Source organism: Cryptomeria japonica, chromosome 2 (genome assembly GCF_030272615.1).
Source record: "Cryptomeria japonica chromosome 2, Sugi_1.0, whole genome shotgun sequence".
NCBI classification, from domain to species: Eukaryota; Viridiplantae; Streptophyta; class Pinopsida; order Cupressales; family Cupressaceae; genus Cryptomeria; species Cryptomeria japonica.
This window is the reverse complement of record NC_081406.1, coordinates 191632933-191657910: the sequence shown is the minus strand read 5'-3', so window position 1 is coordinate 191657910 and position 24978 is coordinate 191632933. Positions and strand designations below refer to the sequence as shown.

Here is a 24978-nt window from a genome sequence, read left to right as displayed (position 1 = left end):
GCATATTTCTCCTTTATTTTTGTAGGATTTCATAGAGAGAACATACCAAAGGATTAACCTACATGATCACATTCACTAGGGCCCATTGCTACATAAACTATTGTGATGTCCTTTTTTGTTTGAATGTTTACTTTACATGGATGTTTGTGAGCACTACATGCTTTGAGTTACATCTAATATTATTATTCACACGAACCTTAAAGTAGAAGCAAAATGTAAATAGTGAAGTTAGCATACCCATTCCATTTACCATTTAGTTTTGTGCTCCCTTTTGAGAGAGAATGTCTTAATATATGTACATCTCAATAATTGACACAATTTTGTGTGAAGTTGGGCTCATTTTCTTGGATTTTACTCATCTTTATACATACAAAATTCCCTTACATTTATTCCCCACCTTATCCATACTTGTACATACCCTAATACATTCACCTAATCTATGAATTTATTACACTCATAAGTACACCCATTCCAATTTATTTGTTATTTGATTAGATTTGATCATTTGCTTACCTAGGGTCATTTTTGTTGTCATGGGGTTGACCCTACAATTGTGGATTTGACTTCTACCGCTTCAAAATTTACATTCATTTTTTTTTTACTCCTAACTACTCTACTAACCACTGTGAGTTGACTAACCAAACATTTATGTGATTATAAGCTACGTGTTTATATTTAAAAGCATCCATTTGCACTCATCTCTTATACATCCTCTAATCCTAAAATCATTTAAAGATAAATTAATAGCCAAACACTTGGATTTGATGCAATCAAAAGTAATGAATTTGTATATACCATGCTAGGGTGCTTGCTTGTTACCTTTGATCCCTTTCACACTTTTTTGGGAATTGACCTAGGCAAACATGTTCCTTTGTGACAAAACGACAACCCTTCAAATGCACTTTTAAATACCATTAAACCCTAGTTATCATAAAAAGTAGAATAGACATAGGCCCACTCAACAAATCAAAGAGTAGAAACAAACACAAAATATGATCAAATTTACACATAGATAACGACTTAGCAACTACAAATTAAACTTAGACCCATAGACTTACCTAAGATAGAGTACATATTCAAGATATGATTCAAAATACTTCATTAACAAAGAAAACACATTTCTTAACCAATGACACTTAAAACCCAAAATATTTAATAAACGATACTCACTCACTACTCTAATTCATACACTTACTTTCATATTTTTACATTTAATATCAAAATACATCAACCTACAAGTATCCCAATCAGATTTAAATTAATACACACTTACTTATATATACTCTATTAATTTAACCTAAACTATCTTTAGATTTTCCTTTTAACATTCAAATATTGGACCTTTCTATTTGAATACTATAATCATTCACATGCAAAACCCAATAAAAGTAATTTTTAATGCCATTATCATTATCATGCAAACCAATGGCCATTACCACATCCATTAGAAACTAATGGCTATTACCATTATGTTAATTTGGCAAACCGACGGCCATGAATATCCCATGATATTGTTATATATTTTATTAAATTAAGGGTGCAACACTTTTAAACATTTCAATACATATTTCAACTGTTTAATAGACCAAGTTGTCACAACGGCTTGTAAATGTTGTAATATAATGCGCGCATAGCTGTTTTGGTTGTTTTTTTCTTAAAGTGGGTTTTTATCCTTCTCTTGGTTAGCGCAGGATTTATTGGACATTTAATTTCATTTTTAAAACTTAAAACCGTTTTATTATTAAACCGTGGATTATAAAATTATAAAAAATCTTTCTTATCTCTAACAAATTTAAAAAGAGTCGGATGATAGGAAAAAAACAATGTGAGAAAGCACTAGTAGCTCCAATCTTTAATCCCAGAAAATGACAGACAGTCATGTGGGCGAATCCCTCGAGCTTATGCTGGTCACAATGTCCTCCCAAGGCAGAATGATATAAATTTAGGAACCCACCGATTCATCTGTCTAAAATGGGTGGATCGTCTAGTAATTCCTCATGAATCTGCCCAGTAGATTTAATTGTCAGATTCCATTTTGAGGTCTTGGGTATCGATATTTGAAGGCTTTAAAGGGGGGTTCTCCAGATTTGTCCAAAATGTCTGTGGTATCTATTGTGGGTAAGCTCGATTTAATGGAAAACATGTATGTGCAAGCGGGTTTCCTGGTGATACTAACTATTGTGCTTGCAAAAATCGTTTCACTGTTATTGGGGTCTGGATCAAGAAAAAATCTCCCGCCAGTGGTATCTGCATGGCCCATCGTTGGAGGCCTCCCGAGGTTTTTGAAAGGTCCAGTTGTTTTGCTCAAGGAAGAGTATCCCAAACTGGGTAGTGTTTTTACCATCAAGCTTTTGACCAAAAATGTGACATTTTTCATCGGCCCTGACGTGTCTCAACACTTTTTCAAGGCATCAGAGTCGGATTTGAGCCAGCAGGAGGTTTATCAGTTCAATGTGCCTACTTTTGGCCCTGGGGTGGTGTTCGATGTGGACTATTCTATCAGGCAGGAGCAGTTCCGGTTCTTCACAGAGGCTCTTAGGGTCAACAAGCTCAGGAGCTATGTAGATCAGATGGTCTATGAGGCAGAGGTATCTACATTAGAACTTGTCTTTTTCAGCCTCTTTTGAAAACAAGATATGCAGGTTAGACTATAAAATAAATAGTGCAAAATCTCACCACATACATTATTGCCAAATGTTGAATTGGTTTTGTTGTAGTTCTAGGACAAATGATGGAAAACGTAGACAACATATAATCTCCTTTGTGAATATTCTTTGACTTGTGCTTCTCGCTCACAGCTTTCCAATGGGTATCATGGCTTTAGAAGTCTTTTTCAATTTTAGTTAAAGAATCAATTGAACTAGTTTAATTGAAATGATCATAAATGCACTGATACCAAGGAAATTATCCCCTGAAATCTGAGAACAAAACTGAACTGGAATCTGGAAAACATTAGAAATCTGCAAAAGAAATTTCTAACAGAAATCAGAAAATTTAACTGGCAATTCCAGGAACAAAAATGCATTTGATTTGCTTTGATTTGCGTTGAATCCATTCTTTGCACCTGGAAAATGCATTGAAGATCATCGATGATCACTACTAGATATGTATGTCAAACGTCCCTATCATGACTGCAACTATTATTCATTGCACTGTCTTTCTCTGTTTTAGGACTGTATTGATACCTTAAAACCTGATTGTTCTCTCATATGACTTCATTAGTTGTCAATGGAGACTGTCATCACTGCTCTTGACTGAAAACTTACTGTTTGGCACTGCCATTATTTAACAGAGAACTGTATTTAGATGACTTTTTTCAATGCTAGGTGCTCTGCCCAATCCATGCTTATGATTGTCCTTTCACTGCTCATGAAGCCTTTTGCAAACATTTCCTTTGCTTCCTTGAAACAAAGGTCTTCTCATTGTATAATGCATGTATTGAGAAACCCTATTTCTGCACTTTAGACAGTAGTATCTCTATTGTCATTTAGATCCATTTGACAATGATCCCTCCTCCCCGTTGCAATGTTGGCTGTCTTTTTGATGGGACTGCTCCCTGACAGTGTCCTCTGCTCACTATACATTGCATCATTTGTAGTAACAGACCCTTTGACTGCAATAAGTCCTTTGCTGATGAAAAAGTCTTTCTCCATGGGCTTTTACAGGGTTTATGTAGAGTTGTGATAAGATGATTTTCAAAATAATTCCTCTGGTAAAAACTATAGCTGCCCTCCACTGAGTTGACTGCATAAACAATCCATGCTCCTTGTATCCTTGGTAAACCCTAGCCAAGGATCTTTTGGCGTTATTTCTTGATAAAAGATACACACCGGCGTTGAATGCTTATACCTTTGTATCAAACTTGCTGCTATATAGACTGTATTCTCTGAGTTTGATTTCCCCTTTGATCTTTCTAAGGTCATTGTGCTTACAGCCTAATGTATACAAAGCTTTCATCTCTGTAACAAAGCTTTCATCACTGATTTTGATGGATTGTAATCTCTTTGACTGTCCATCTTCTTACCATGCCTTTGAGTGCTGCTTACTGTGACCTTTTGATTCTTGGACTGCACTTTTGGTGTTCACTGTTTTGTCAAACCTTTGTGACACAAATGGTGATGCATAATTACTGTGGCTTTGATTCAAAGAATCAACAATGGGACTGTATTCTTTCATCTATCTTCTGGGACTGCTCATTAAGATAAATGCAAGACCTTTGTCACTGTCTTTGAAGCTCCTTTGTTATTGCTGCACTAAATCTTTTCATATGGTCACTGTCCTGTATTGAATACATTACTCTGTATTAAATCTCAAATCTTAGGGTATTAGCAAACTCTTATGGCTTGTGTCTCTCTGTATTTCCTTGAGGTCTGCCCTCATGCCTTTGTCTCTTATTGATACCACTGTGAACTGCATGATACATTCATTTGGAATGTCTTTATCTTTCTGCCCCTGTGATGCTGCTATCTAGTGTTTTCGATTGTCTTTGTATCACTGTGTTTACTCTGTTATTACTTTGACAAAATACCTTGACTGTCGCTTGCCCTTTTTGTCCAGCTTGGAAAGGCCTTTATCACATGGGTCACTGTTCTGATTTTAAAGAATTGACTGTCATTCATATGGCTTGTGTGTCTTTAGACTTACAATGGCATCCTTATAAATCTGTAACAGTCACTGGGATAGCACCCTTATAAATGTTTCTTACACCCCTATGATTGTAAGAACAATAAGCTCCTTGCCATAGGACTGTATTCATGCTTTTTTATGCCTTGATCACTGTTATTACTGCCTTTTAGCTGTCCATTGGTGGTCTTGAAAACTATCAGGCTATCTCCCTTATCTTCTTATGGTGGCTCCTTGGGACTTATATTTGTTGTGCCAAAGTCACTGTCAAAACCCTTTTCATTATTGTATCCGCTTCATGATCTGAATCACTGTCATAGTCCTCATTCAGTGGTATTAGCTCCATCAACAAGACATTATTATAGTCCTCTTTGACTCATCATGGCTGTGTTCTAATCTTTGTTTAGCTCTTTTACTGATATCTTGACTGTGATAAATCTCTTGAAGGCATTCTCAACCTGGGACTAATAATTATATTCAACTTGCACTGCACCCTTTTTTTTCACTTTGTGACTGTAGATTAGGCTGCCTTTTGCCGTACTGTCCTTTCTATTCATAGGGCTGCTCTACGGTAAAGATACTTATTTAAAGTGTCATGGCTGTTATCCCTGCCCTAGTTCATCTACCAATCCTTTTGATCTTTGACGGAGAAAGGTTCTTTGTTACTGTCTTTGATGACTCCATGGAAAGCTTTTGTTCACTGTTATGCTTTTACACAGTGATCTCTGTGGCTGTGACAAACAGTGTCCTCCAATGGGCTTTATATTTTGGCTGTCTTTGAAGTGTATTGACCGCCATTGAATCTTATGATGACTGCTACATGTGCTTATATTTTTGGTTTGTCACTGATTGTAATACTTCTTTGTACTGCTACAAGTCTTTGCATTGATTCTTTGGTATGGACTGTCCTAAGACAGTGACACACCACTGTCCTTGAACCCTTGGATTGCTTTCTAATGGCTGCAACAAAATCATCTACAATAACTGTCATACGCTCTGTATGTTGCTACTGTCTATGCTAATATGACCTCTGATTGCTTTTTTTTGTTGTTGAGGCTATGCATAAGCTTTTGCTTTGAACATTGTCATTGTCTTTTTGAAAATGATTGATACAGAGGATCTATTGTTTTATGAAGCATATCTTTCAAACTCAGAACTTAAAGAAACAAAAGACCTTTGATGCACATGCAAAATGACCTTGTTACTTTATGAGAAGAAAGAGAAAAGCAGTAAAGATAAAGCAAACTTATTTGATAAGTTGTGCATGCATTATCTTTGAATGGGCTTACTGTAGTAATCTTTGCATTTCTCACCATCCTTCTCATCCTTATCTTTTACATTTGTAGCGTATCTTAAATCTAAATCCTTGAAATGCTACCCTTGACTGCTTTTCTTCTTCATCAATGCTTCTTTTAGGCATAACTCATTGTTTTGTGAAAAAACATGCTTGAGCTGTGCTTTCCATTAAAGTATCTGATCTCTTCTCTCATCAAACTTGCTGTTATCTGCAAAATAACTACTGCTATGTGCGTCTTGCTCAAGCACTTGACAATGTAAACAACAGCTTCCCTATTCTCGGTCACCATTTTTTCCTGAAAACTTGCAATTCTTCCCTCTTACAGGCATGCTAGGGCCTTTTAGGTCAAACTCAAGTTCAGACCTGAGTTTTAAGTTAACTCATTTGGAGTTTGAGTTAACAACTCCCTCCAAAAGCATATAAAAAGATCTTGACCTTGACCTTGTTGGAATCACCGCTGCCGTTACACCAAAAGCTCGAGCTGTCAGTGAACGGGAGAGCGGCCAGAGACAAGGATCCACGGAAGGCGGGAGTAAGCCATGTCGCGAACCCTAAGGAGGTGCTGACCACCAAGTCAACAATCCTCCCCTCAGCACCGACTGAGGGTTCCGCACTGACGGAATGAAGGGGACCTCCTGGGATTCGAATCCGTAACCCAGCGCTCTGATACCATTTGTTGGAATCACTGCTGCCGTTACACCAAAAGCTCGAGCTGTCAGTGAATGGGAGAGCGGCCAAGGACAAGGATCCACGGGAGGCAGGAGGAAGCCATGTCGCGAACCCCAAGGAGGTGCTGACCACCAAGTCAACAGACCTTTCACGTGGAATCATGATCTTTTAAGTAGCCTTGATTTAAAAAGAAAGAATTTATGGGTTACAACTTCTTCTAAATAAATCAGAGGCTATATTTTTTAACTTGATTCAAACCTTGTTAACCATGAGACTTTCACCATTTTTACACACTAAAGCCCCTTGACTCATTGTAAGGATATTTTTGACCTGAAAGTGGAAAAAAGGTAACACTAACATGAACTAACAAGGGGTGATCTATCTATATGGAACTAGGGGCCACTATTTATATTTTGGGCACTACCCTTTGACCCCATTGGGGGCATTGCTCCTCAACCTATTCGGGTTCTCCTCTCCCAAATCCCCATTAGTTATTGGGATCTCTTGTCAATTAAAAATACTTGATTACAATGAGGGGGTGATGAGGAATTGGGATATAACTCTTGAGTGTGTTAACTTAGACTTTATTATTGCACAACTTGCCAAAAATTTCTTCAGATGAGGCAACTTCTACATATGACATGGCTAGTGGAAGTGGCATTGTAACTCATTTAGAGGTTGAATTTGTTTTTTGATCTGTAATATGCTTTACATTTTTAGAAATCTGTGCTTTTGATGAATGTTTTTGAAAACATATGTAATTTAAACTGTTTGATAAATTGCCGAGTTTATCCTTGAGTTTTTGTCAATTTGCAAGTTTTTAAATTTTTTGGGCCTGCCGAGTTAGTGCTGAATTGGAGTTTTTCAACTATGATCCTGTGTATCCAATTGTCATAAAAAAACATAATAAAAAAACAGACAGGACCAAGTAGAACATTTATAATAAAATTTAAAATGCTTAAAAAATTAAAAAAACAACATAACTAAACTGCTTATAGTTCTAGTGCTTTTGTTTCTAACAATTGTTACCGGGTATGCCTATTTGTCTGGCTGCATTTGAATCTCGATCAGTAAGTAATTAGTTCTGCTTTTTAATTTTTTGACAGATCAGGTTTACTGTTTTTATTATATATAATATATGTATCGTATGGCCAAACCCTGCCATAGCAATCCTGGGGAAAAAATTGGAGAACTGTCCAACCTGAACCCCAAAACCCAAATGCAAACCAGCAACATTCTTAAAGACCTTAATCATTAACCAACAACTTAAGACTCTATATGATCACAATCATAAGCTATGAACTTACCTGACATGCTTAAAGCTCATGCATTTTCATTTCAACAATCTTTGTTGTGAAGATTGCATCTCATTCGTTTAAGGGATATACAAGAATTGTCAAAATTTAACAGGCCTTATATTAGAAACAAGTAAAACATTGAAAAATGAATTTTAGATTATATTTTCAAATAGTACTGAGATAATCTTGACAGTCATGCTTTATACTCCTCACATGTGGATCTGCTTCCTAAACTCATGGATAAGTTGTTCGAACTTCAGGTATGTTCTTATATTTGATGACTCATTGTCACTGTTAATAGCTCTGTAAGTTGCATAATTATTTGGCAGGAGAAAAATAATGTTGAAGATTTATTTACTGTTACTTCTAGGATCTGATAAAGAAGCAAAGCTGTAAAATCTACATTTGGTCTTGATTGGCACTAAAGTGAACCTCTTTTGTTCATTGCATCTGGGTTTGCAAGGGATGGTGCATTTAATTTGGTTTACTGAAGATAATCTATTTGTCATCTGCAGACTTACTTCTCAAAGTGGGGAGAGGAGGGTATTGTTGATCTCAAATATGAGCTGGAACATTTAATTATTTTAACTGCTAGTAGATGTCTCCTGGGGAGAGAGGTTAGGGACCAATTGTTTGAAGATGTTTCTAGCCTTTTCCATGACCTTGACAGTGGAATGCTCCCAATAAGTGTTATATTCCCATATCTGCCCATTCCTGCTCATCGTAAACGAGACAGAGCACGGAAGAAACTTGCTGATATATTTACCAAAATCATCCGCAGTCGAAAGCAATCTGGTAACAAGGAAGCAGACATGCTACAATCATTTATAGAGTCTAAGTACAAAGATGGTCGTCTCACAACAGAAGGTGAGGTAACAGGTCTTTTAATTGCAGCTCTTTTTGCTGGTCAACATACAAGTTCAATTACATCAACTTGGACTGGGGCATACCTCTTAAGGTGAGTCTATATTTATTGTCTTGTCTGTTTCAAGGCTAAATGTTCTATAGCTGTGTGTGTTATTGTCAATTATGTCATACCATATTATGCATGCAGCATAACTTTATCTTTTAGGTCTATATGTCTGTTTTGTGTTGAAGCCCATTATTTGTTATTTCAGTATAGTTTAATTGTGTTATTTCTCTTTCATACATATGGATGAAGAAATTTTGTAATATTACTAAATTGTTTTCTGCCTTTGAACAGCCACCAAAAATATTTGTCTTCTGTCTTGCAAGAGCAGAAAGATGTGATGAAGCAACATGGAGATAAAATAGACCACGATATTCTGGCTGAGATGGATGTACTCTATAGGTCTATCAAAGAGGCACTGAGGTTACATCCACCATTGATTGTTCTTCTACGTAGTAATCACAAAGATTTTAGTGTTACTGATCGCAATGGGAAGGAATATGTCATACCTAAGGGGCATATTGTTGCAACATCTCCAGCTTTCTCAAATAGGTTGCCACATGTGTTTAAAAATCCGGATACATATGATCCAGACCGTTATACTCCAGGTCGTGAAGAAGATAAAGTGGCAGGTGCTTTTTCTTACATATCATTTGGTGGTGGAAGGCATGGTTGTTTGGGTGAACCTTTTGCCTACCTGCAGATCAAAGCTATTTGGAGCCATCTACTTCGAAATTTTGAACTGGAACTTGTTTCCCCGTTCCCAGAGATTGATTGGAATGCAATGGTGGTTGGTGTCAAGGATAAGGTGATGGTCCGCTACAAAAGGCGAGTGCTGTCTGCTCAGTGATTTTCAGATTTGATTTCCTCTTGTAGAAATGAGAACTCTTTTAATATTGACTTCCTCAGCTTGATTTGATCATCCTATAGCTTCTTAGTGTAGAGATTTTATGTATAAGGTTTTTGAGATTCTGGTTCGTTTCCCATCATTATCTAAACTTAAAAGGAAAATATTTTGTTAGTAGTTGTATTAGTATATTGTTTAATTGAGCTTTCCTAAATATTCTTCCATGATGAGAGTAAAGGAAAATAGTTGCAGCAATTTTGGAGACTTATAGTTGATGTATATCTTACTTTTATTTACATGATGGAAGAAGACTTTTCTTAAAAAGAAAAATATTTAGATGAAATCTGTAGAATGAATATTAAGATAAGCTATGGATGGCCGTTACTATTGAATTGTTTCACAGCTTATGGCACTTACAGTAGTATTTGAACTTTTATATTAAGAAAATTAAGGTATCAAAATACGCAATCAGGAAAATGCAGAAATTAAGATAACTCACAATTGTTAGCATATATTGAGTTGTATTTCCTAATTTTGAAACACAAAAAGCAGAGAATTTTTTTTCCAACGAACACTACACTATTTTTTAAATGGGATACCAACAAAAAATTATTGAGATAAGCTTTCCCAATGAAAACATTTAACAAACTATGAACTTAAGAATTGCAAACCTGTTAACTATATAATGTGAGTGAATAATAGAATAGGAAAAGAATCATAAATTAGTTCCATATGCCTTAAAAAATTAGGATGATATCATATGGAATTGTTCTTTAATCTTTATTTTTTGATCTCTTGCATTCCTTATCTGTCATTAAAAAACATTTATAATCAAAATTTGTGTGAAAAAAATAAATGTGTTAAGAGTTACATCTTCCTTTTGGATTTCATAGAGCTTGGGAAATACTTAACTGCTCAACCTTAGAAACAAATACAAACGCTTACATGATCTTTTGGAATTACGATTAAAATGTCCGAGAGCAGATTGGAATGGAAGATTAGGTTGGTGGCAGAAAAAGAGAAAATGGATATAATATATACTGGCCTTCGACATGATGCCTACCTTGACTCAATCAATGGACATGCATGTGTTACATAGATACTCAGAGTTAGGCAATCAATTATTATTAGACCAAGCAAGATAATGGTAATAAGTTAAATAGCATGATATTTCTCTCTCAAAGATGTGGTCTATTTGGGTTAAAACTTGAAATTGAGAACATCAAACACAGAGTATACGTGCATTGGTTAAAAATTTGTGTGCAATATACAGAAATATCCAAAGTAAAATATACAGAAATATTCTTGCATGCAAAAGATAGAATTCCAAAGAAGATTGTCTACCTGGATCAATGCCATCTGTGTTTGGAGCATCCAGAAGAGCCAAAATAGTCAAGCCACTAAGGAAAACATTTTCAGTCATATGGGTGGAGTGCCCAAATTACGTAGTGTGATATTTGTCATCTCAATGTCACTACTCCACATGAACTGCCCAAGTCTTCCTCTTGTATGGTTCATCTGCTTTTGTCAAAACTTAGTCCACCAACTTTGCCCTTGGCCATCAATGGTCCCATTGTAAGCTGCATTGATTTAAGGCATCTGTAATTCTCTTTGCTCAATTTGGGGAGGATATAAGGCCACAATTCATGGATCAAATATAAAAGAAAAATACAGCATACATTATTACATTGTACAATAACCAGGATGTTAAAATATAATGCCTTCCTGCTGAAATAAATATCCATTGCAAACCTGCTATGGTGAAAAAATGAATCAACTCTGGGGGGCAAATAATCCTGATTTAAAATGCCTGATGATAAATCACACACAAATTCTCTGAAGTTCATAATGACACTATCAGATATATCCTATAACCTATTTAGACATTTAACATATAACATATCATTGTTCAATTTCATTTAGTTAATGAATTAATGAAGATGCAAAAATGAAATGTAGTTCTTTATTTTCCTATCATCCAAGTTGCTATGTAGACACCATGAGCAACTCACAATTTATCATGTTATATATTAATGATGGTCATCACGTGCTCTTCTTATCCAACTTTTATCTAGTATGCTCATCTGCATCAAACATGTGTCCAGGGCCCAGGTATCTGTTGTTGATGATAATCAAACAGGTTGGAGGTAGAGAAACTTGAAGTTTGTATCAAGTGTTCTTACTATAACACACCAATTTAATCTAACCAATGTATTATATATATTTATACAAATAATATCATGATGCATATGCTGTATATTAGTGGTTATGGAGTAGCTGACAAGTTGCACGTTTCCCCAGGTTAGTTTGGGACACACTGATATATATATATATATATATATATATATATATATATCTGTGTGTGTGTGAGAGAGAGAGAGAGAGAGAGTACGGCTTTAACCTGTCCTAATCTTATTACCCTAATGCTATTTAATATTTATATAGGTCTCAAGTCATATCATTATCAAGAGATGTTCCGTCATCTCTCATTTTTTATTCACTCTAGCTCTGGTAATTTGCCACCCTTGGGTCTCAAGACAGGTTCTAAGATAAGTACCCTGCACCCTCAGATTGTCAAGGCGAGTGCCCTTAATCAATTATATCATGACCCATTTTCCTAAGTATATCATCAGAATGTGTATTGGCCCTACTGTGGTGACACGTGATGATCATGATATTGTTGATTATTTTGTTTTTAGATTTGACATAGAAGTGTGACACCACTACCCTCTAGCCTCACTCTGAGGTTATGGCTATTTGAATCTTTACTTAAATGGCATGGTTAACATTTGCCAAATTGGGTTAGCTCTACTCATGATTTTGTTGTTTTAGTAGTTAGTTTTCTTTTCAGCTTAAGGTTTTTTGCCCTAATACTTTTTTATCGTTATTAGATGTATGTTTTGAGTCCAACTGACTAGTTTGGCCAATCATTCGCCTGATAAGCTGTTGTTTTGGTTCATGGCAGAAAGAGATATATAAGAACAATGACTGAGCTAATAATGCATTTAAAGCACACCTATTTATCATACCAAGTTCTTTACACCAAAGAAAGACCAATACATCTAGAAATGATACCATTACAAATTACAGCATACTTTGCCATCAATACTTGCTGTTACCATTATTATTACCATAACAAAAGCTTCAAAACTCCTGTTTGCTAGATAGTTGCTTATGCTGCAGGGTATTCGGGGTAACTTCTCTAGACGTGCAAGTGATCCTTTTTTGCCAAAAATTTTGTAGCACTTTTATTCATCAATGTTTTAAATTGCACAGTTGCACCTGGAGGTGGTTCCATTAATTTGGGCTAGAAATCTTGCCGAGTCTTGTGTATTTCCCCTCAATTGCTAGGTTGACAGTTCCTTCTGCTTAGGGTTTCGATGATATCTCATCTCCATATGAGTGAATAGTGATTCCCAACTGTCTGCTGAAGTGGCTATAGGCCCAGGATCTGTTTCTGAACATAGGAGCCTGAGAAATAGATTTACTGAACATAATATTAGAAGGGCACTTAGGAATATGCACCTTTTAAACAAAAATCTCTCAATGGCACCAACCCATCAAGAGAGGGAAAACCTAGATCTATAGGTCAAGTGCCCAATGGCCCTCTGTCCAACAGAGAAGGAAGGACAGCTTTTAGTGCTTCTGCCATCATAAATGAACAACTTCACAAAGTAACAAATTTTCTCAGGGTACAATGGAGGGTGGTGGCTGTTGTGAATAAGTTTCCTACAAAGTGACTTATCACTAGTGTCTACTGACTTAAGGGTGGTGACTGTTGTAATATCACCCACTTTCTGGTTCAAAATTTTGTTGTAAGAAGTTGGCAGAGTTATTTTGCAAACAATGAATGTGTACAACAGGAAGAGTTGATGCAGGGGAGACAAGGTTAAGAGATAAGAAAATGTTTTCAAAGCCAAAACCTCTGCAACAACCTGTGAGACAGATGTGCTACTTGAAATATGGTTTGAATTTGTGGAGACAAATCCATATTGAATAATGAAGGCAGGCTTTGAATAGTGGAGTTTGATTGTGGAAATTTCCCAGTTTTGTCGATGTAAGAGAAAGGCCTGGGGTTTACCATTGCAAAATATATAGCATTCAAAATTGTAACATGGACAAGAGCATCTCTCACCTGAGGTAAACTCCACTGAAATGTACACTGGGTGATGGGCGTGTGCAGGGTTACCTTCCTCATCTTCAACCGTGAGAGAATTATTTGCATTTATTACCTGTGGTAGAGCCATACTGCAGAATTGAGGATCATGAGATATGACTAAACTTTAGCTTTCTTTCTTCTACACTGAAAAACTTCGAGGTTCTTGATTGTTAAAAATAATCAATTACAAATACAAGAATCCCTATCATGATTCATGTGAGAGCACTCGTCCCCAGATTTCATCTGAAAGGAGGCATGTGATGATTGAAAGAAATATCACACCTGAGCCAATTGTTGCAAAGAAGGGACGTTGTGGAGGTAACCCAGGATATCATAGTTTGAGCTGCATTTGAGCATGGGGGATCGTAAATTCCTTTCAACCATACAAGCACCATTAAATTATTCTTTTAACATAAGATCATGGAAATTGTGTATTCTAGCAATTAAATTAGCTTGGGTTGGTTGATTTTAGTGTAGACTTGAATGAACGGTACTGTAAGTCCCTCTATAAAAAGGATGAAACCCTATACACAGTTCCTCAAAATGGCAAGGTTTGTGATGTTGCAGAGTGGATCAAAAGGATGGGCCAATTTCACCATCTTTGCCATTATTGCATCCCGAATGCTGGATCAGAATGGTTAAGCTTTCATGCAAAGTTGGTGAGGCATCAATTGTCATAGTTATGACAATGACAAAGGGAGAAAGGACAACTAAATAGGAAAGGAGAAAAGAATGTGATGTCGAGAAGTAGTTATGAGAGGAATGGAAAGTAAGGTTGGGATAGGGAACTTTGGGATGTTCTGAAATTTGGAAATTGAGTAAAATAAAGTTATTGGAGATCTAATAATGGTGTTCCAGCCCTTCAACATAATCAAAGACAACTGTGATAATAACATTTCCACCTGATATAATCTCGCTTGGTTATGTAATATTGGGGCTTGTTTGTTTAATGACATTCCAACCATCTTCCATTTTGCTTTCGGAGCATCTCTTTCCCATTATTTATACATAGATCCTTCCCAAACCATTCCTACTGGTAGGTGTATATCTTTAGTATCTTCCACCTTTACCTTCTGGAAATCTTCCTGCATACTTTTTAATCCCAGCAGATGACAATGCAGAACCAGCAATAGCTGTATACTTCTGAGCTAGATCTTGCTCTGCCTTTGCATGTACAGGCTCCTCAGTAGCTGACAGCTTATATACCATACAAAAGTTGTTTGATGTCTTCTGCAGCTTTTGAGGCTTTATGCAACTATATGGTAAAGTTAAATAGATTTTTCTATATCCCATTTTTGCTTGTTTCCAATGCCTTCTATTTTGTTCTCAGAGCTTATCCCGTTTTGCAGGGTTGGAAGTAATGCTACAATAATTCGTTTTGCATTTCATTTCTATGTTATCTGTCACATCTTATGTGGAAAGGGAACTTTGGTGGAATATAAGCTTTCCGTTAAATCTGCCTTCTTTATCTTAATTCATTCCTTAAAACTTCTGCCATTTTCCTGTTTGCATTATAGTTGTTTCATTGCCAACCACATTGGTAATATGTGTCTCACCAGAGATAACAGAGGGAATTTATGAAATGTTGCATTTTTCAGATTATGTTTTGTTTAGTAAAATAGAATTTGAATATCACACCCAGTTATTGGAGGAATGATTGAGGAGATCAAATGCAATTGTGACGAGGTGGAGAATCCATAAGTTCTGATATGGGATAGAGTCAGGGAGAGGGATTGGCAAGTTACATAGCAAATTAGCCATTTACTTGTATGGCCCAAGTTAACATGCTGCTATTCGCAAATTTGCCACTGTAAATTCAGGTTGATTTTTATACTTTTCAAGTTGTGATGGATTGCATGGCCATCTAAAGAAAACTAATCATCATAGAAACACCTAGTTTGTATATACTTGGTTGCATTACATAACTGAGCCTATCAAGCTAGAATTTATATGTGATTTGTAATGCCCCGCCAGGAAACCCCGAAGGGATTAAGCCATAACACAAGAATAGCGTGCAATTTTTTTTTTTTAAAGTTACAACACATAAGATGCAACAAGATATCAAAGATTCAGATTACATAGCGGAAGACATCAACTAACACCTAAAGAGTTTCCCAACGAGATTACTTAAATTTCACAATTCACTTAACTCACACAATTAACCCAATAAGCTAACTATCTTAATAACGAGATAATCCTTAATCAAGATAACTTCTTACAAAAGATGGAAATATAAACCACAAGCAAAGATTCATCATTAAGATCCATTCATAATCTTTATTCAAGCTTTTCATTTAAAATTACAAACCATACATCTAACATTCTAATACACTAGGATTTCATCATAACATAAGAGATCTTTCCAAGCATATTTAAATTCCTTAACAACAATTGAGTATAATTCATTACTCTAAGTTACAATCTTTCCATATTCCAACTTATTGCATTTCAAAAGACGATTACATACAAGCATCTACGACACATCTCATCTAAACCACTTACGCATTCAATCAACATGGCATTCAAGAAAGAACTGAATATAAGCATTTAAAGTTGATTCCATTTATCCACTTAACCATTCTAACATAAGTTAATCATACATGATAAGGCTGAATAAAGGAAACATAAGAGAATGCATCACATAACACCATAATGATCTCGGAGTTCACCCCTAAAGGGCTACATCTCCAGGTCTGCTCAACTGCAAGACCCCCTCTGATAATTAATAAAGTTAAGAATACAAGAGGTTACACCATACGATCCAGCCATCAAGGCAATATATAAACAATATACAATGACTACATCGGTCCATTAATACATAAACGATCCCTGAAAAGAACAGGATCCAGCTGAACATAATCAAGCTAAAACAAGAGGTCCATGAGAGCATCCATAATACTGAGCCATCACCACCCAAGGTCTAACATGAAACCGAGACTCACAAGGGCAGAGACAAAAGGACGACCCACAAAGGTACTCTTAATAGGACAAAACGACAACACACTAGCGAACGTAGGGACAAGTGTCATCACACAACCTGGTATGGTTACCATGGCAAGTCTTCATAGGTCCTGAACCCATACACTGGGTTACCCTGGCAACCTAATCCGAACTTCCGGCCCATCCAAGCCTCATGTGGACCCACACATCCTCTCGTGAAGACAAGGAAGATGGTTTGCCATTTCAGGCCTTCTCACAGCATGCCGAATCTATGATAGCACTCGTCCCATGTGTGAGGCACATTATCTTATTTAAAGATTACATTCTAATCTACTTAGGTTATCACTTATTAGACTCACTTTCGACGGGTTACCCAGCAGCCACTTTGGGCGCGGCCCCCAATCGAAAGCCACTTTCCCATACGACACTAGACTAAACTCAGACGAACTCAAAACCAAAGAATACACATGGTCAAACGAACGGAGTTCAAGAAGAGAGAAACAATCATCTGGTCAAACATGACTCAAGGGTAATCACTTACTGTCGGTACTCTAACTAGAGACCTGACAACTAAGGTTAACCATGAATCATCATTCGACTCACTCAAAGAGGATATGACCTACTATGACAACACCACAATACAACAATCACTCAAAACAGATGTCTGAAACAGGTACCCCAAGTCAATCCATACGACAGGGTCCTACTAAACAAAGCAAAACATGCCATTTCATAATTAAAGGCGAATACAGAAATTAAACTCGCAAGGCAATAATCAGAAAAGACAATATTCCTCAAATTGATTTAAACATTAAAATCGATCAAGTTTTCTACATGATCTAAAAACAGGTTACAGTTATCTACCTCATCAAGGGATAAGTTGTTCTTGGTTTTCTAACTCCTAAGGTTCAAAGCATCGAACAGGCAATTTAAGCCATAATGAGTTTTTAACCAAATCATATTAATAAATCTCAGACAACCATTAATCAACTAAAATAAGATATTTACTCTCCAATCAAAACGTCATTAACATACTGGTCTAAAATCGATCTCTACAGATTCATAATTTCAATTCTCGATACATTATACGGATTACGGAAATAAAAATGTAGAAAGAGAATCTAAAGAAGCTAATCATTTCCAAAAGCACATCGTTTCAATTCAAACACCCAACGATAAATATTTCACTACTTCTCAATTAGCCAAATGCTCTAATCAGCTAGAAGGTGAGATCTAGATTCATTAATCCAAGATCAATCAGAATATAATCAATGATATTTAGATGCGAAGTTAACAGTTTTAGGACTTAATCAGGAAAGGGGCATAAGTCACGAAATGGAGTTGAATAATGCTTAATCTATAAACTCCATTATAAAATTAAACAATACCAATTTAACATTTACCATTTTTTTGCCACCATAATCCTAATTAAGAAACTAGATAAAACTTAGCATTAAAAATACTCTCATTAAAATGATATATTATCATATGCATTTTTTTTTAATACTAAAAAAATACATTAAAAAAAACGGTTTTAAAAACTTCGTTTAAAACAAGGAACGCATTTAATTAAAACTATGTTTTAAACAAAAATAGCATTTAACAAAGGGGCGAGGGCGGTACCCTAGCCGCAGCGTCGCTCAACATAACCCCGGGCGGGCGACGCCACTGCGGTGCCCGCAGCCACCGCGGCGCCCTGCGGCCACCGCCGTGAGCCACGGCTGCGGTTGCACAGCGAGCCAGAGCCACGAGAACGCGCAGGAAACGGGGAGCAAGGGGGACGGGTGGGGGAAGGGGAGGGGAGCGGGTGGAGCTCCGCTCCCCGTTCTCCCAAACCCCGACCCACAGTTCGAACAATAAATAAAATACGCCCAACTTGCAACAAAGTATTAAAATCTTCTTCGAACACACAGTTCGATAATAAAAAAATAAATGTTTTCATTTTCCATTTAAACACAGTCCGAACCAAAAACGAACGCACAGTTCATAAAAAAAAACATATATATTTCTTATTAACACAGTTCGGTTTAAAGACCAACAATACAACCCAACTCAAAATCTGGATTAACAATTTCGGTTTGAAACAAACTGGGTTTGATATAACATTTTCTTGAAGGGTTTTCATTCTTTACAAACACCCAAGGGAGATTTACACCAGAAATTCATCAAGAACAGTCATTTCCAATTCATATCCAAAATTAAATCTGAAAACAATCAAAAGATTGGATTTTGGCAACAAGCAACCATTTTCATAAGAACGAGGAAGAACAAATGCGGTAAATCCTACCTTCATACGCATTCCTGGAGTAGCTGAAGGAGAGCCCACCTGCCAGATTCAGCAACCTGCCTCTTCTCCCAAAACCCCCAAAAAATTTTCCAACCAAAATCTCCTCAAAAAATGTCCATCCTTCCAAATTTCCCCAAATTTGGGTTATATGGAAGAGTTGACCCAAAAATTCCATTTTTGGAATAAAAATTCTTATTTAAAAATAATTCACAAAATTTAATTCTTTTCAGCTATAACAACAATTTAACTTGTTTTTCAATTCCAAAAATCGATTTCTCAATCAACTGAAATTTAATCTTTCTAATTTCAGAATCCAACAGAATGCAATTACGTCTATTGCGATAAAATACAAATCTTTATTTTCATCAGCATATATAAAATGCATTTAATATTCCAATTCAGTCATTTATTCGAATTCACTCCCAATATAAAATAAGCAATTCATATCAGCGAAAATCGCATAACGGAAACCAGATTAATTTAACCCATTAATCTTCCATGTACAAACGCATAAATAATCAAAATAATTACTAAGGACTAATTAATCAATTTAACCATGCACGCCAAGCACGCAAACCGAGAAGGTCAACCAAACATACGACTCGCAAACCCAAACAAAAAGGGATTACCGACGACGACTGGCGATGCTCACTTGAGCACGACTAAGGTCAACTAGGGTCTTACAACCGCCTAATCCAACTCTAAGGATTAAAAGAGGTACACTCAAACCTGCACATCCAGGTGAAGACGAACCTCGCACTCATGCGGCGTTGTACCTGAAATTTCCTGCAACCAAGGATCATACATGGATACATATATAAAATTTGATGAAAGCGTTAGCTCAATATTATTACCACGAAATAGGAACACTAACAACTTGCATATAACTAGTGAGAAAACCACATCAATAGCTATGCGTAAAATCAACATCTGACTATCACATAATATTACGATAAACTGATCAAGATTAAGCCAAGGTTAGAGATTGATTAAGGCAGGGGTACTACATGATTCATTCTTTTGGCATACTGTACAAGCTAGGAAAGATTTCAATGGAGAACTTAACGATCAGTTTATATGAATTATTGAACCAACTTAAAATAAAATCCAATTTAACCTCCTAAAATTTGGAGCGGTTGTCAAAGAGTGCTTGGTAGTCACTATATGATGTAACTTGAAATTATGAACATTCAAACTTTACCATTAATGAGAAGCAAGATGACATAAATTTAATTTTAAAAAATGTGTACGATAAGCATGGGGAAAAAATCGATCAAGCAAAGAAGAAATCCAAGCTGATTGACTAATAAATATCATGATAAAATGACCAATTTCTTGAAAGATATTTTTCCTTGTGCTCTTTTTGTTTTTGATAATAAAGCAGCCAAAACAAGGGGGCTGACCCGGCAAACACAGCAAGCCTCAGAGAGAGCATAACCAGCACACACATAGCTGCCAAACTGCAGTCAGCCTATCCCTATCTTAATCATCAAAAACATAAACCGCCTGCAGCTATAGAATAACCCAAGATTGATAACAATTCCGTCAATATAGCAACTTAAACAGAAGGTAACCAAAAAGAAACTAACCTTAACCCATCTATCCTTAGAGGTAAGTATATTGTTCAGACTATAATAACTTAAGAAAGTAAAGAGAGTCTTAACAAGCCTCATAGGGCTGATAATGAAATTAAACATAACAAGGATCCAGCCGGTCCTGAAACGAAAACTAGAACAAAAAAGGAAAGTAGCACCTGTAGACGTCTAAAAATGGTCAACGCTTGCGGAGTCATACTTTAACATTGACGCATTGCCTTATTTTAGGGTTTTTGCGTTGCATTAACATTTCTCCTATGATTCGCACTTGGTCTTTATCATTTGCGAGCATCGAGTCCTTCTTCTGCATTCTTCAGTTGTCTCGTTTTCGAATTTGGTCTTGTCGATAACAATCTTCAGTCATGATTTTGGTCAATCTTATCCTGTCGTATCAATGTGCGTGTTTATTTGTCATCATTCTGGACATCGTCAATCCTAATCGATGATGGAATTAGGGTTTTGTCCCCTTATCAATCTTGTCATCTTGCGATCAATTTGTCATCGATCGTTGTCGTTTTCAATCTTATCATCATGCGATCGATTTGTCATTGATCGTTGTCGTTTTCAATCTTATCATCATGCGATCGATTTGTCATCGATCGTTGTCGTTTTCAATCTTGTCATCTTGCGATGGATTTGTCATCGATCATGGTCATTTCCAATCTTGTCGTTTTGCAATCTATTTTGTCATCGATCGTTGTCGTTTTTGTTATTTTGCGATCGATTTGACATCGATCGTTGTCCTTCTCAATCATGTCAATTTGGATCAATTAGTCATTGTTCCTCGTCAATCGGCGCATTTGTCAATCAAATCACTTATCAGCATTGGTCTTTTATCAAGTCAGAATCATGATCAAGTCGATCCTACATCAAGACCTAATTGTCGTTTTTGCATTTCTAATTCATCTTCTAGGGTTTCATGATTTATTCATTTAACCTTGTTTGTCATTTCTCCCTCTAGGTTTTATTCATTTAATCTTGTTTGTCATTTCTCCCTCTAGGTTAAATGATTTATCCATCCTAAGTCTTCTTGTCACAATTAAATGTTTATTTAATTGGCTAATTAATTCCTCCTCTTTTTGTAAATTAATTAATGAATAAAAAATTATTAATTAATTTACCTAATTTGCATCACTTTCCTAATTTCCAAGTCATTATTTCTAACTTAATTTTCTAATTTCTCTTAAATTCCTAAATGTCTATTTCTATTTCAAATTCTTGTCATAATCCTTGCATAGCAATTTGTCATAAATTGTCATAAATCCTTGCATAGTAATTTGTCATACACTTGTCATAATTTTGCTATTCTTGATTTGAATTTCCATTCGAATCACTTTCATGCTAATCTTGTCTTTTCTCCAATTTATCTATAAATTGGATGAATTTCTTCAATCAAAAGGTCGAATCAATCACGCTTCTAGTACCCTTATGCTGTCGTCTCGTCTTGTCAATCTTGCTTTCATATTATACTTATGCACTTGAAGGTGAGATCCACAAAACAAAGTAATATGAAGGAGAAAGAAGGACAATGGAGATTTATGGAGGAGACATTCACGTTTGCGTTGGTTTGCATTTGAATTGAATGTTTTATTTCCCTTTCTCTATTGAATGTTTTTAGGATTGTCACTGCATTTTAGTTTTCGTGATTGAGCTAGGCTAATTTGCTATTTGCTTTGATGATTTCCAAATTCCTATCTACAGCACCCATTAATCATTTTTTCCAGCTCCCATGTGCTGGGAGAGCAGCAGCCCGGTCCAATCTTCAGCAAGGAATTCAAACAGTTCCTTCGTGTTGTCACCTTCCAACCCACCTTGGTTCACTTTTTCCTAGTGCAATAGGCACATTGTTGTGGCCGAGGAGTGCATGACTTTAATGACAAATTTCACAATTTTGCTGACATGGGAATCCAGATAGTCCAGCTTCTTTTTCACATCGTTTAGGTCCTTAGAGATAACTTTACACCTCGCACAATGCACCACATTCTCCTTCTCTCCACCTTCAACAACAGTCCGATTGCCCTCAGACTTACTCCCATCCTCCTTAGAGATCTGATTATGAGGGGGGGAGGGGAAGTGGCAGATGAGGGGGAGGTGTTCTTATTATCTTCCTTTACGATCTCAGAGTCAGGGGCATTGGTATCCGACTTAGAAGACTCCGAGCCCTCCATGGCCTCCATATCATCCTCAGCCTTATCACTTTCTTCCTTCTCAGAATCTTCCTCACCGTATTTGGCATAGTTCTTCCTCACAACAATTTGTTTCATACGGGGTTTACCAACAAATCTGTTGGACCTCCGAGGGGTCACACTGTCTTTCGTGTCAGACTCAACTAACAGGATCTTGGGTTCTTTCCTAGGTTTTTTGGAGGTAGCTTTGGTAGTGGAAGGATTACATTTGTGTTTCTCTCCAATTTTAGGGGAAATGAGAGGGGCATGGTCAGGGGATTGACATGGCGTATTAGGCTTTTTCGAGGTCTTTTTATTTCCTTTTTTAGTACCAACAAGGGGGCCCTAGTAGGAGGGAGCAGGCTGGACAGAGATGGGTTTAGGCAGACACAAGGCCCAATGGAAATTGTAGAGGCGAAACATTAAACCTTGGTGAAGGATGGTGAAATTGTTGTCCTAACTCATGCAATGACGAACCTCTTTAACAGTGGATTCCAAAGCATGAAGTAAAAAGAACGGAAAGGAAATAGTATCATGGTTGCAAAAATGATTGAGCAATGGGAAGTGGTAGTAATAGAAAACCCCATATCTTCCCTCAAGGGTAAAATATTTCATGATAATTTTACACATCTGGTCCCACGGATAAGGTAGGCATTCTCTATTGAAACCCCCACACAACTTAACTGGCAATTCACCCTTTTTGTAGAATCTGTTCATACTCGTCTCATCTATGACCCTGTTGGTTTTCTTCCACTTCCTTCCCTTAGTAGATAGTCCCGTAGCCTGGGCAATGACATCTTTGTTAATTTCAAATGAAATATTCCCCATAACAACTCTCCTGTCATTCCAGCAGCTGACAAACTGCATGGAGAGGTTTTCGTCAAACCCAGTCATGGCTTCCATGAATGGGATAATGCCCCCTTCCTTGACATACATCCAAACACAGGGGTCATTGCGGAAGCAGTCATCAACAATGTCCGGCTCAACCCAGACTAAATCCCCCCCCATATCAGCTTCCTCCAGAGTGATGTTGGTAAGCAACGTGGAATTGGTAATGGTTTTGCAGAGGGAGAAACCTGAGTGAATGGTAAGAATGATAGACAAAATTTTAGCCGAAGTGTGCTGAAAACTACAATAATTATCATTTATGGTGCTTCCCAAGGCATGTGTTCGCTAGCTCCGATAAGCATGCGAAAAGACACCTCTTAACTTGTCCGCCAACTTGCAAAGATCTTTATTATGGAAAAATCTCAAGTTCCAGTTATAGCAATAAGTGTTGTGCTTGCTATGGTCTATCAAGTTAATGATTAAAAGTTGAAGCTGCAATCCTTTGGTAACACAATTATAGGTGGACGGACACGTCATCGCTAGATCAAAGCAGTGGAGAAAATGGGGACCACCGATAGCCACCTCGGCATAACCCGCCCGATTTAAATTTGAATTTCCCTCCTGCATCTTGACATCGCAAAAGGGCCAAAACGTCCACTCGTAAAATAGGACATAGCAAATCATTGGTTAGTAATGAAATTTTGATCTCTCCCTATGAGGAATTTGTGTCTGTCAGAAAGCGGTTCTAGGTGTCTCCAACACCTCATACCCTTCATCTCAAGGCCCGTCACAGCTAGGGAGTCCGCCACCGAATTTCCCTCTCTATAAATATGCTGAATTTGAAATTCCTCTAGCCAAACAATCATAGACCATATGTCCTTGAGTATGCTGCTAATCATCCAGCTAATCCTAGAAACACCTTTAGTCACCTCAATAATTAGCTTAGAATCCCCTTCAATGATCAGTCTTTTAACATTAATATCGAGAGCCAATTTAAGCCCCCAGAAGAACGCTAAGGCTTCAGCCATGTTACTCGAGGCATAGCCAAAATTCCCAGCATAGGCCAGAATCAGGTTGCCCAAGCTATCCCTTATAATTCCACCTCCAGTTGCAACTCCACTGCGAGCAACACCATCAAAGTTAAGTTTGAGCCATGAGGGGGACGAAGCTGACCATCTAGTGTTGAGCCTCTCCATCCTTTTAAAATTTTCATAACGAAGGAAGTCGTCAGGTAGATTCCATGTCCTAACCCAATTACAATCCATCTCCAGAGGGGCAGATTGCGGTTTTTTCCATTTATAGACCAAAGCACCAAAGCATTCTCTCTGAGGAGCTTTTCTGTTATGCCAACCATCGTGTC

The 24978-nt window shown here is 36.9% G+C and overlaps 1 protein-coding gene across 1 annotated transcript; it reads left to right on the top strand.

Moving 5' to 3' along the window:
* The first annotated feature begins 1802 nt into the window (after positions 1–1802).
* On the top strand, positions 1803–9868 carry LOC131049157 (obtusifoliol 14-alpha demethylase). Its single transcript, XM_057983193.2, has 3 exons — positions 1803–2588; positions 8403–8845; positions 9092–9868. Exons 1-3 carry the CDS (start codon positions 2097–2099, stop codon positions 9645–9647), a joined length of 1491 nt encoding a protein of 496 aa, XP_057839176.2. The 5' UTR covers positions 1803–2096; the 3' UTR covers positions 9648–9868.
* Positions 9869–24978: the final 15110 nt, after the last annotated feature.

Bases quoted from the DNA above. Each gene is read 5' to 3' on its own strand.
- LOC131049157 (XM_057983193.2), top strand. From the start codon at position 2,097: ATGTCTGTGGTATCTATTGTGGGTAAGCTCGATTTAATGGAAAACATG. The intron at 2,589-8,402 runs GTATCTACATTA...TGTCATCTGCAG, and splicing joins AGATGGTCTATGAGGCAGAG to ACTTACTTCTCAAAGTGGGG. The intron at 8,846-9,091 runs GTGAGTCTATAT...GCCTTTGAACAG, and splicing joins ACTGGGGCATACCTCTTAAG to CCACCAAAAATATTTGTCTT.